This window comes from Nannospalax galili, unplaced genomic scaffold, assembly GCF_000622305.1.
Source record: "Nannospalax galili isolate Female #2095 unplaced genomic scaffold, S.galili_v1.0 scaffold252, whole genome shotgun sequence".
NCBI classification, from domain to species: Eukaryota; Metazoa; Chordata; class Mammalia; order Rodentia; family Spalacidae; genus Nannospalax; species Nannospalax galili.
The window spans coordinates 6125459-6139707 of record NW_008333886.1 but is presented as its reverse complement, the minus strand read 5'-3'; the positions used below and the strand labels follow the sequence as shown (position 1 = coordinate 6139707).

Below are 14249 nucleotides of genomic sequence, written 5' to 3'. Positions count from 1 at the left end.
TGTATATTTTAGATACTAGCCCTCTGTCAGAGGCATAGCTGGTAAACATTTGTTGCCATTCTGTCAGTTGCCTCTTTACTCAGATGATGGATGGTGTCCTTTGCTGTGCAGAAGCTTTTAGTTTCATGAGGTTCAACAGCGTTTTAATGGAAATATAAATTATTTTGAAACATAAAAAGAAGAAATTGTAAGATTGGTATTAGATACTAACCTGTTAATTTGAAAACCAGAGAGCATCTATGCTGTAGCACTGGTTAAAGTTTGGAAGAAGGTAAACACTGCATTTCTGGGTTATGGAATGATTACACACCTTAAGAACATATGAAGATCATGGGCATTCCATGTAGTACCTAGTGATCATTGGTTATTCATGTGTTAGTCACTAGTTTTACTGCTGTGACCTAACAATCAGCAGGTTAAGGAAAGAAAGCTTACAGATTGCTTAGTATAGAGACTATCATTGCAGGCAAGAAATGCTGGGCAGGGAGGCCTGCTGGTCTTACTGCGCCACACTCAGGAAGCATGCAAGATAAGCTGCCAGACTGGGCTATAAAACCTCAAGAACAACCCACTTCCTCTTTCAAGGCTTCATCTTCTAAAGGTTCCACAACCTTCCTAATTAGCACCATGGCTGTTCAAACACACGAGCCTGTACAGGGGTCATTTCATATTCAAACCACAACAATGGGCTGCAAGTATTCTACCCAGAGATGCTTCATTTGATTAAATTGAGCTCTTGATAGAATTCAAAATTCATGGGCCCCATGCCATCCCTACTGAACTGGCCCAGCAATCAGTGTTCTGTGGACAATTCTGATGCATGCCTACCAAGAAGGTCCACAGCACTGCTTAATCATCAGCTAGAGAAACAGCCCTGAAAAAATTTTACATTACTGTGAGGTGTTCCAAAGAAGTAGCTAGAGTTTTAAAATGATACAGTGAATGAGATTTCCTTTCATAGGTATAAAATGGAAGGAGTGATTTTCAAAGAACAGAACTTTCATGGAGAAATTCAAACTAATTTTTAAATTTGATTTGGTTGCTCAATAAGCATTTGATGATGTCAAAATAAAATGTCACATGTGATTTACTGAGATAATTTAAGAGAATTAAGTTAGAAAATAGGAATACATGTATGAAATTATAATTAGTAAATTAGATGCCAAATACCACCCACAGTTATACAAATGATTCATTATAGATCTGTATGCAGTTGCTAGGAGTAATACAGTGATCATTTGCAAGAATCACACCACTGGAGAGAACTTTACTGCAAAAATAAATTAATTTATGCATGAAAAATAAAAATTGCCAAACTGATAGGAGGTGATGGCCACTTTATTTGAAAATCAATGCTCATCAATACTGGTTTGCTGGTTAATCTTTTGAACAAGATGAACACTACATGTCTGGACTTTTACAGTGTAAAAATGACAATTTGGACCTTTTGTTAAAAATATAATTTCCTAATTTTGAGATATGAAGACTCTGTCATTTTCCTGAATTTGATTGTATAATAGAGGGTTGAGAGGACATTAATATAAAAACCTAATGGTGTGTTTAGAATCAATAATATATGAAATGTGAAAGCAAAGAGCATCATTTGGAAACTGTAGAAGTGTCTTGCTACCAAAGCCAAAAATCAAATGAAGACAGCAATTCTGTGATGATGATGATGATGATGATGATTAATCTTTATTAATGAGTGCTTGTGGTTTTTTGACTCTTTTGAAAAAAACTCAAATTGTAAACTTTTGTTGAAAATTTAAAATGTGGTTCTCAAAAATCTCATCTTGACCAGATATGAAGCAATTTAAAAACCTTTAAAGGTGCATTGAGAAAAACAAGGCTTTTAAAAAAGTTTGTCATTGCCAAAAAGAGACATCTTTAGGTAAAAATAATAAAAACCTGATGCTGCATAGATAATCTGGGTAGTTCTAATGTATCTGGTCAACAGGCAAAAAGCAAGCAGTAAAGGTCTTCAGCTCCAATCTTTGGTTCATTTCTTCTTGTGGGATGATTAAACTGGATGATGGTAGAGATGGTAAGCCCGTATTTACTCAGCCCCACCCTGCTCAGCCTCGGGACCAGTTGAATTCTCAGTGGGTGGATGCATTCCTCTACCATTTTGTGGTTTAGGGTTTGGGCATCTGTGTCGGTCACTGAAGTTGCAGGTGGATATTGATCCTGGGGGAGTCTCATCCTCTTCATTTTCCTGTCCTATTAACCATGGTCCTCTCTAGGCTCTTTGGTGAAAAAGGCCCCTGCGGAATATGTGATACATATTCCCCTCCTGCATCCAGCTTGCCAGCATCCTCCATCACTTCTCCGGAACCTTCACCTGTGGCAGGGCCCGGCCTCCAGGAGGACTCTCAGCCCCCTCATTCTTTCCCTCAGTCACTTCTGGTCATTCTACTGGTAATTGCATGGGGAACCCCTACAATGTGGATATCGTCTATAATTGCTAGTCTGCTGTGTAATTACTGCCTTGAACTGGAACTCCACCAGGGTGTAACATTCACTGCCTCCACACTCTTTTCTTCTTCATCAACAGTATTCAATAGTGTCTCCATCTCCTACACTGTGAAGATACTTCCTGGGATTATTCTTAACCACAGTCTGGTGTACAAGTACATCATCCTTATGTCACTCTTATTGATTAAACTATATCTGTTTCTTATGTTGAATCATTTGACTGTTCCAAGAACCTTTGTGTAGGTGACCATCTTGTCCGCACACATGATGCTGCCTGAGGTGCTAGTCTTGGTGGGTTGGGGTGTCTGCCTCCACACTGACTCGCCTGCTGCAACTGCTGGGGCTCCTCCCTGGTTGTGATAACTAACAAGCAGTATAGGTGGCTGTGGGGCTGCTCAGGGCTCTCTGGGGTCCCCAAGGCATTATTTCTATAGGAGCATGAAATAGGGAAATTAATGAAGGCTGGATTATATTAACACAATGGCAGTTTTAAGTTCCATGTTGGACAGAAAATCGATATCAATAAAATAAATATAACTCATAAAAGATACTTTAATGAAGACATTAGCTTCTGGCTCAGGAAAACCTGAAATACCAAAATATTGAATAGTTTATACATGAACAGATTCACTGGGCAGAGAATGATAAAATAGTTTGTATGATGAAGGAATAATTATTGGAAGAACAAAAGAGAAAATTCCAAAACTATGAACAATAAAAGACACATATCTATCATGCAGGACTGAGACTGAATCACTTTCTGTTCTCTCCACTGACTATATCATAAAAATCACTGTCTCATGAAGTAACAACCAGAATGCAGCCAAGAAATACAGAAAGATGAGTGCTATACAGTATGCTTGTCTGCAAATATGAGGATTCATATTTAGCATACGGTAAGAGCTTTCGTTTGTGTAGAGCTATGACAGAGATAGGGTTTTCTCTAGGATCTGTGTCCTCTCCAGTCATGGGTATTTGCTGAGTTTACAGTGACAGCCATGAGTTCACTCAGTTGAGAGGGCTTTAAGTTCAATTAGACAGCTGTTGGTTGCCCCCCAGATAACAGTGCCACTGCTGCACCAATAGAGGTAGTTTGCTGTGCCAGTCATTATAGTTATTGTACTTTAAGACTGCGTTCAACCATTGATTGATTTTCTCCCTTATCACTTTGCATATCATCATCTAGTATTATGAGAGCTAAACTCCAGGTAGAAGGCTTCCAGGTCAGTTCCTGCTCCATTCTTCTAAGCCCTGTATCCGAATTATGTCCTGTCTTCAGCAGTAGGGTCTTATCTACTAGTTCAGGGATATAACCAGGAGCTTTGGCAATAGCCTGTGTTATTTTGGGAGTCTCCTGGACCACTCTCACCAACCACTCAAAGGTATGTCTCTTCTCTCTGGCATTGTGTTCCTTGACAAACAGCTCCTAGGTCTAAATATGCACTAATGTTTAGACACTGTATGTCCATTTCTCATGGGTTTTCCAGGGCATCACATTTCCCTCTGGGTTCCCTAGCCCCTCGAGAGTCATTCATCTCTATCTTTTTCCACACACCTTGCCCTTACATGTCCCTCCCTCCTCTGCTCTCCATTGAACACTCCCACTCTCCCCACCTGTCCCCCAGTAACATCTGTTCCCTATCATCCCCCTCTTTTGGGTTCTTTCTTTTCCTTTACCCCCATGTATCCCTTCCACATTCCTGGATCCTTCTGTTCCTTGTGAACTCCTGGGTGTCACTGTAAACTCAGTCAAATACACATGGCTGCAGAGGACATAGATCCTAAAGAAAACCCTGTCTCTGTCATCAGAATTTATATACTCACATATAAGGGACTGGTGCTACAATCTGCAAATGAGGGAGAACATACATCACTCGCTTTTCTGTGTTTGTGTTGCTTCACTTAGTATAACACTCTCTAGTTCCAACCATTTACCTTCATAATTTCATCTTTTCTTATGACTGACTAGAACCCCATTGTGTAAATGTACCACATTTTCACTGCAGAATTCCACAGCTGGTCAGACACAGAGAATATACACCTGAGAGATGCCCAGTTTGAGGTGATACACCTACAGTTGAACTTCTACACCTAAGGCTCATGGAATATAATGGATCAAGGGGTAGAGAGAAATCTAGTTCGTCTCTCAATTCTCACCAGTGAAACTCCCTTATATAACTGGCCAAGTTTTAAATAAGAGACTGCAAAGTATATATGCCTGGATAGGACTCCTATATTGAGCCTCACCCACCCATGGCAAAGGGACCATTGTAGAGGAGACAGGAATGTTGTAAGAGCCAGGACTGGTTCATGAACACAGGGAAGTGGAGGCTTTCAGGCCACTGGAAGCTTGCACATGTGAACCTGTGGCAATGGTGGCATCAAGTACGAGACCCATGCCAACTCAAATAAACAAGGGCCCAGAGGGGAGGAGAGAAATGGGTGGGGGCCAGCCCTAGAATGATAACTGTTAGAGACTGATTGCTACTGAGATAGGGAGAGTATGACTGACTTACCATCTCTACATGGGCTGACTAGACTCCAGTGGATTAATTTGCACTGAAGGACATCTGGGTACAAATGCTTGACTGGATAGGACTTACCATATATGGTGGAATACATAAAGTCTGGTGGGGACATGGGGACATGGATGGAGAAGGGGTCTAGATTTATTTAAGAACTGTTGTATGAAATTGAAAAAACTCAACAAAAAGATTTTAGAAAAGGAAGCAGAAAGAGAAATGTATTTCAGAGCTGACCAGAGAGGTACTGAAATCATAGAATATTCCAGATTTACCCTTCATGTTAGCTACAGCCATGAGCTTTTAAATTTTTATCATTTTATGATTTTGTTAATTTCATATAAATATTTATTTTTTTCTAGAGTTTCAAAAAAAACTCCTCCTTAAATTTTGTAATTTTCTCACCACCCTCAAACTTAGAGCTTTTCAGTCCCGTGAAACTTGAAATGTGTTCCAAACAAGAAAACTTGTTTCTTCTTAAAAATTGTTGAATAAATGAGTGTCATGACAGAAATAAAGAAATAAACATGCAATTCACAAAAGTGTATTTTATTCTAAAATGCTAGATGCTCCCGTGCTAGCTTAGTCTTTCATCTTTTCCGACTTTATTTCTGTGCAGTTTTAAAGCAAACCGCAGATACCTGGGTCATTTCACCCTTTCAGAACTTCCATTTATATCTCTAAAAATATGACATTTTCTACATAATAGTTTCCACACACAAATTTGCAGCTGCCCAAATTAATAATTTGGTTATAATCTAATACTTCATCCATAACAAAATATTCCATTCTCAGGAATCAGGTTTATTTGAATTGAGGTACTAATATGTTCTGCACATTTTATTTGCTCTATTTTCTCTTTAATTTCTTTTAATGTCTTTTTTTATGTGTCCAATTTATTGTAGAACCAAGGTTAATTGTGCTATACAATGTCTCCTATCTTGGAGGTTTTTTTCTATGTGCTTTTCTTGGTATCACATAACAGCATCCATAATCAGCCATATTTCCTACAAATGAAACTTTGCTCTAGTTGAGTGGATATGGGGCTTGAGTCCTCATACTCCCACAGAGGGCATAGTGAAAGTACATTACAGGGGCTCCACTCCCTCTTGTCTGATTCAGTTTTTTTATGGAGGTGTGAGCTGAGTCTTTGCATATCTAACAGGTTCCCAGTACATGCTGGTGCAGGTAGTCCTGCAGATGCTGGTATATGTAGTCCTGCAGATGACAGTACAGGTAGTCCTACAGATGCTGGTACACGTAGTCCTGCAGATGCTGGTACAGTCCTGCAGATGCTGATACAGTCCTGCAGATACTGGTGCAGGTAGTCCTGCAGATGCTGATACAGATAGTCCTGCGGATGTTGGTACAGGTAGTCCAGTCTTGCAGACGCTGGTGCAGGTAGTCCTGCAGGTGCTGATACAGATAGTCCTGCGGATGATGGTGCAGGCAGTCCTGCAGGTGCTGATACAGATAGTCCTGCGGATGATGGTGCAGGTAGTCCTGCAGGTGCTGATACAGGTCGTCCTGCAGATGATGGTGCAGGTAGTCCTGTGGATGATGGTGCAGGTAGTCCTGTGGATGATGGTGCAGGCAGTCCTGCAGGTGCTGATACAGATAGTCCTGCGGATGATGGTGCAGGCAGTCCTGCAGGTGCTGATACAGGTAGTCCTCTGGATGATGGTACAGGTAGTCCTGCAGATGATGGTGCAGGTAGTCCTGTGGATGATGGTACAGGTAGTCCTGTGGATGATGGTAGTTCTGCGGATGATGGTTCAGGTAGTCCTGCGGATGATGGTGCAGGCAGTCCTGCAGGTGCTGATACAGATAGTCCTGCGGATGATGGTGCAGGCAGTCCTGCAGGTGCTGATACAGATAGTCCTGCGGATGATGGTGCAGGCAGTCCTGCAGGTGCTGATACAGATAGTCCTGCGGATGATGGTGCAGGTAGTCCTGAAGGTGCTGATACAGGTAGTCCTGCGGATGATGGTGCAGGTAGTCCTGTGGATGATGGCACAGGTAGTCCTGCAGATGATGGTGCAGGTAGTCCTGTGGATGATGGTGCAGGTAGTCCTGTGGATGATGTTGCAGGCAGTCCTGCGGATGATGGTGCAGGCAGTCCTGCAGGTGCTGATACAGATAGTCCTGCGGATGATGGTGCAGGTAGTCCGGCATATTCACTTTGAAATCCAGTGTTTCTCAGTGGCAGTACTTTGCTTGGTTCCTTTTGTGGCTGGTCATTGCACATTACCTTCCAAAATGCATAATGTTGAATATATTTTAAAGGTAGACTGGAACCATATTGAATATGTATTATATTTCATTAGTTAACTTTATCTTGTTAATGATTTGAATGGAAAGCAAGGCTGATCCTTGAAATTTAACACTGCCCTTAAAATCAGTTATCTTGCTTCATGTCCCACTGATCATACAGTTACATTCTAGTGTGATCTTACACTGTTGTACTGTCCTAGTTACTTTCTAGTGCTGTGATGAAACACTGACCAAAACTAACGTGGGAAAGAAAGGGTTAAAAAGTTTGTTTCATCTGGGATTGGCTCATCTTTGAGCAATGTTAGGCTGGAACTTGGTTGCAGGAGGCGAAGCATGGACCACAGAGAAACATTGTTACTGGCTTGCTCCTCTGGCCTGTGAGCAGAGCATCAGCCTGTGCCTCCAGTGTTGGGATAAAGGCATGGCCACCAGATACAATTCAGCTTTCTCTCCCTTCTTCCTTCCTTCCTTCCTTTTTCTTTTTCTCTTTCTTTCTTTCCTTCTTTCTTTCTCTCTCTTTCCTTCCTTCTTTCTTTCCCTCCCTCCCTCCCTTCCTTCCTGCCTCCCTCCCTCCCTCCCTCCCTTCCTTCCGTACATTAAATTTTTCAATTTTCACACACTATAATTTGTGGTATTTAGATCCCCTCCCCTATGTGCACCTCCCCTTGCTGACCTCTGCCCATTTTAATGTGCTCTATTATGTATCTTATAAGGCCTATAGAGTCTAATTTGTGTCCCCCAAATGTTCTCCAGTGTGGGTCCGTCCATTAGAGCCTGATTAACCTTACAAGAGTCTCACCCTTGAAAGAGACTCTCTCTTCTCTCCCAACAACCATCAGTTGCCAAAGGTTTCTTAGGCTGAGTTGAGGGTTCTTATTTCCCCATGTCTATGCTGGGATTTTGTCTGATTTAAGCTTGCATGAGACTTGTGCAGACTGTCACATTGCTGTGAGCCAGAGGTAGATGACCATAAGGAAACAGTTCTCCAGACAGCTGGTCAGTTACTTCTATGAACTCAGCCTACTTTTTTATACAACCCACTACCACCTGCCAGAAGTAGCGCCACCCAGAGTGGGCTGGTCCCTCCTGAGTCACTCAACAATCAAGAAAATACCTCACAGCAGTACCCACAGACCAATCAGAAGGAGAGGAAACACCCCAATTGAGGTTCAGTTTTACAACTGAAGCTATCCAGCACATACGCTCAGCTCATAACTGACAAAGGCATTCAAAAGAACACTGATCATTTAAAATTTCCTATTATAAAGGTCATTCAAAATCATTTTACTTTGTTAACAGATGAGAATATCTATTCCTATTTACTGGGATGCTGTTATCTTCCTAGCTGGGGCCATTTGTGTTTGAGCTATCAAGTGTGATGCATGATATCTGTATTATTAATCTGCACTTATTGATTTCTGTAACACTAAATGTCAAATTTAATCCAGATATAAAGAGGGGACAGGATGGGTAGAGGATGTATGATGTCATACAGCTGATAGGTCTGGGGCTTCATTTGAGTGACAGTTGGATCTTGATGCACAAATATTACAAGTAATCTTTAGTACTCTTTCGGGGCTGTGCAGATCTGTTGGATTCTTCTTAGTTTCAGTCTCAGATGAGCTTTCTTTGTCTAGATACAAAGTTGAAAGTTCATGTCTTCCAAAGGCGGTTGGGACCTGTAGGATTGGCAGTTTCATCCAGTGGAACAGAGCCTCTTTCTAAAAGTCAAAGGTGTTGGCTGAGAAGCATGTCGGAGATATCACGGTAAAGCTTATGGTGAATCTTGGACACCGGAGAGCTTGATCTATGATGCCTTGACTGGCATACAGGCTCATTTGCATGCACGTTTCTCATTCTGGTTTCATGACTCATCCCTCCACTCTGCCAACTCCCTGGCCCCTAGCTCTGAAGTTGCAGTAGTACTACAAATGTCTGCATGTCTGTATTTAACAACTTTCTACATTTCCACAGTATCTATATTTGCTGAACCTTAACTGAACTGTTAATAATGTGGATAACAATTGCATTAGTCATAGTACTCCAGAGAAATGAGATCAGTAAGATTAGGGAGAGTTAGATAGATAATATATAGATAGATGATAGATAGATAGATAGATAGATAGATAGATAGATAGATAATTGATAGATAAATAGATGATAGATAATAGATAGATAGATGATAGATAGAAGATAGATAGATGATTGATAGATAGATAGATGATAGAGAGATAGAGATGATAGGTAGATAGATGATAGATGATTAGATAGATAGATAGATAGATGATTGCTAGATAGATAGATAGATGATAGATAATTATAAATAGATGATAGATAATAGATAGATAGATAGATGATAGATAGATAGAAGATAGATAGATGATTGATAGATAGATAGATGATAGAGAGATAGAGATGATAGGTAGATAGATGATAGATGATTAGATAGATAGATAGATGATTGCTAGATAGATAGATAGATAGATAGATAGATAGATAATAGAAAGGTAGATAGATGATTAGATAGGTAGGGTAGATAGATGATAGATAAAGAGATAGATGATAAATGATAGATATATGATTAGATAGATAGATGATAGATGAGATAGAAATAGATAGATAGATAGATAGATGATAGACAGACAGACAGATAGATAGATGATAGATAGATAGATGATAGATAGATAGATAGATAGATAGATAGATAGATAGATAGATAGACAAATGATGTGTAGATCAAAAGACAGACAGACAGATAACAGATAGATGAGAGATAGATCAATAGACAGAGAGATGAGTGAATACATTATGGGGACTGAGGGGGTACCATGTTCTTTCATCTGAAAGCCAAATACCTAGGAAATCCAGTTGGTAGTGTTCAGTCTGAGCCTTAAGGACTGAGGACCAGAAAAGCTATGGTGTGAATGTCATTTTATCTCCAGCTGTCAGTCACAATGTGTGGCATTTCCTCCCTCTTCTCCCTGATTGTCCATTCTCACTGGATGACATCCAAGCACTTTGGGGAGGGAAATCTGTTCTATGGAGTGTACCAATTTAAATGCTAATCTCACCCACAAGCCTCTTCACAGACACACCTAGGCATCATGTTTGATCAAATATCCATGTAACTTACAACCCAGCTGACACATGACATTTAGCTTCAGACATATTGGAATCATATAATATCATTACTACCATCATTATGGACTCAGTCATTTTTTGTTTTAATTTTCAGTTTTAAAATTTTTACTTACATTTATTGTATGTATATCCCCCCCTCTGTGTGTGAGTGTGAGTGTATGTGTGTGTGTGTGTGTGTGTGTGTTGTGCATGCATGTGCCATGGTGTGTATGTGTGGATGTTGGGGTTCCACTTGCCAAGGTGCTTTTCTTCTTCTACCCTGTGGGTCCTGGGATCAAGCTCAGGGAGTCAAACTTGGCAGCAGGCACATTTTTCTTCCAAGCCATCCTGCTGGCCCCTGTTCAGTCATTTATAATATCCATATATAAATCTCTAATACTAGTTCTCTTAGGAGAGTCAGCCAAGTGGATATTAAAGCTCCATGTAAATCTCACACATTACTTGAAAAAAGAACATTAAATAACTCCAACTCATACAAAACACGTCATCTCTCAGATTTGCTGAGGGTATGTTCACTTAATATCTGAAAACCAAACTATTAATGACAATGGGGTGATGTTACTTTCTCACCTAAAAGATTTTCTTTTAGAAGCTGATGTTAAGAAACTCAGAGCCTTAGGAGTTGGCTTCCACCAACATTGTCACAGTTGATGGCCTTTTCATAAACAGGAAAGACTATAGTTAAGGTAATCAATTCACAAACAAACTGCCTGGGTTCAAAACCTATCTTCATGGACTGGAGAGATGACTCAATGGTTAAGAGCACTGATTGGTCTTGAAGAGGACCTAGGTTTAATTCCCAGCACCCACATGGCAGCTAACAACTGTCTGTAACTCCAGTACCAGAAGAATCGGATGCTTTCTTCTGACCTCCACGGCATTGCATGACACAGTTGCACTTTCATACATGCAGGCAATATACTCATACACATAAAATGAAAACTAATAAATAAAATAAAATAAAATAAACCTGGCTTCATTTGCTACTTATGTGACTTTGAGAAAGTTACTTAAGCAGTTTACATATGATTCATTTAAGTTCTATCTGTAAGGCATAGAACAAAAGCAATGCTCAGTAAAGGATTACTAAGTAGATATTGCTCTACTTAAAAGCAAACATATAACGATGCTCAATAAAGGCTTCCTGAGGAAAGAAATTATTCATTGAGGTATTCGGACAACTGAAACAAGTTTTCTGTTGTTTTCATATTATTCTTAAAATTTTCTCATTGAGTTTATTCTTAAAAGGTATTTCATTACAAATTACAGTCATTTCTAAAACTGAAAATCAGCCCTTGCCACAATTTCCTTCTCTACTTACTCCTTAGGTAGAAAACCTACTTATCTTTGTGTGACCATAATACTTTATATTTCCTATATCCAATGGAAACAAATAAACATGGATGCAGCTGTAACAAATTATTTAAATGTCTTATATGAATAAATTTTATAAAAAATAATAATGCTTCTTACTAAAGATATATAAATTACAGGCAACTAGTGTAAAAGAAAAAATAGTTTCTTTAAGTGGAGGAGCAGCTCTGGAAGGGCTCCTTTTGCTATTTAAATGCTAACATGTACAGTTCATAAACCCAAAATATGCTCTGTTCTTCATTCATATATATAGGGAGAGAGAGAGAGAGAAAGAGAGAGACAGACAGAGACAGAGAGACAGAGAGACGGGGGAGAGAGAAATTGTAGCCAGGTGAAACTGAGTCCATCGCTTCTTGCTTCAGATAGAGCTGAGTTCAAACACGAGCTACATCATTATCTTGATGAGAAGAGGTTATTTAACCTTTTGGAAAGTGTTTCTTTACCTGCAGATGATTGTGTAGCTATGAAAACCAAGGGAGCCAGTAGACGTCTCTTGCTCAATGATTTCAGTATTTGTTTACGGCATTTGATATCTCATAAAAGCTTTGTGTCGATACTGAAAACAACTACAGGATGGTTGCCCTTGGAACTCTGCTGTCTTGCTTAGTGTCTGAATAGCTGTTTGATAATTTCTGGTATCAAAGGGACTATATAAAATGGTCCATTATTAGGCTACTTACTGCTGAATTAAGCTTCTCATCATACCATACGCTTGGATTTTTCTTTCTTTTCAGGTCATTTCTCCCCAGACTAACCCTAGAATTAGCCTAAAAGATCCTAAAAGAAATATTTCATGATATATGAAAATTAAATATCTCTATATGAAAAATAATCAAAACAGTTTACTTAATATTGAAGGGCTCAATGTGCTGTAATAAGCCAGTAAGGCCGGCTTCGTCATATATGAATATGAATTTTTACATATTTAAATTTTTCAGATGCTTAGTTACATTGAAATATTGCTATATTTACCTGGCCACTCTTGCTTTAAATTTGCCATGCCCTCAATAAAACTTTGGGATACAGAAGCAGTGATCTTAACAATTAGGAAGAAACCTCACTATTTTTCTCTATATTCAGTTCAGATGCTATCTTAAGATGTTCTCTTAGATAACTCACAAATCTAAAGTATCATAATTAATATCCCTATTCTCAGTAATATTTTGTATAGTCTTTGCTGGCATATTAATTAAGCACCCCTGTTCTTCAGTTTCCAAACTGTTTAAAGGAGATTGGTACAATCAGATGGGCTAAGCTCTGAGGTCAAATCTATTTCTAAAACTATGTGATTCAATAATTCTCCTGTCAAATTAATTACAGATTGCTTCTTTTTTAATATAAATATTGAGTGGAAACAGTGATTACTCCTGAGGAGCTAAGTTCAGTAAAACATTTCTACACAGATGGTGCTACCCATGCAACTACTGAGCACTTGAAATGTTACTGGTGTGATTGAGGAAATGAATTCTTAAATCTCTTTGAATTTTGATTAAAATTAAAATTGCCGCAGAGCTAGAGTTACCAACTCATAAACACAATTTTTGAGAAAGCATTGGAAAGGAAAATAAAGCTTGAAATTGATGATGTGGGCAAAGGTTGAGCTAAGAACTGTCACCCTTTCTCTTCCAGTCTCCCGCGCACAGTTATTCCAGCTATGACTCTGCTAAGAATGAGAGTGTAGACCGGGGTGCAGAGGACCTGTCACTCAACAGGGGAGACGAGGATGAAGATGATCACGATGAGCGTGATGACTCCGAGAAGCTCAACGAGGCAGAAGGCGTGGAAGCCGAGCGGCTGAAAGCTTTCAATGTGAGTCCCCACACTCCCTGTGTGGCTACATTCTGACCACTTCATCTTCGTGTTGTTGCTTGTTGGTCAATGCGAGTATTTTAGAGACATGTTTGTTTAATTTACAGAAGGATTTTTAAAGTACATACAACAGTCTTGACAAGCAGACACCAGAATTGCTGTGCTTTGTTTAGAATTTTCAGGCCAAATGGGTTGTGTTGTGTGAGTATGCATGTCGGCCTATGTGGAAGAGGCTCAGCTTATTCCGTGGATGGTTATGCCTGTCTGTCATCAGTCATTTCCTTTGCTTTCCTAATTATGCATGACAAAAGAATCAAGTGTTTGCCTCAGAGATTCGTCCACTGTGCAGTGTGGCCATGTCTCAGTCCTGTTTATCAATAGTGAATGCAATGGGTGCTCAACTGTCCTGGTCTACTGTTATTTCCTGATTTTGTTTCTACATGATGGTTTATTCTTTCCTGTCTGTCTGTCTGTCTGTCTGCTTTCCTCTCTCTCCCTCTCTCCCTTTCTCTATTTTTTTTAATCCAGCCATTTAGAAAAATCTTTAAAAGAGTGTTTGCTTAAATTTTCTGGCTTTCCATTTGCAAAATTCTCCAGTGCATAAACCAGAGGACGCAGTATTTTCCTCTCGGTAATCAAGACAGGAAGCTAGGA

At 39.6% G+C, this 14249-nt stretch overlaps 1 protein-coding gene across 3 annotated transcripts in view; it reads left to right on the top strand.

Moving 5' to 3' along the window:
* LOC103730571 (nucleolar protein 4) overlaps window positions 1–14249 on the top strand; it is a 145153-nt gene that overhangs the window by 47232 nt on the left and 83672 nt on the right. For all 3 annotated transcript variants that reach the window (XM_017797092.1, XM_008828850.2, XM_008828851.1), the window contains exon 2: window positions 13416–13595. In XM_017797092.1, coding sequence (XP_017652581.1) covers window positions 13416–13595 — 180 coding nt within the window. The remainder of the gene's footprint in view (window positions 1–13415; window positions 13596–14249) is intronic.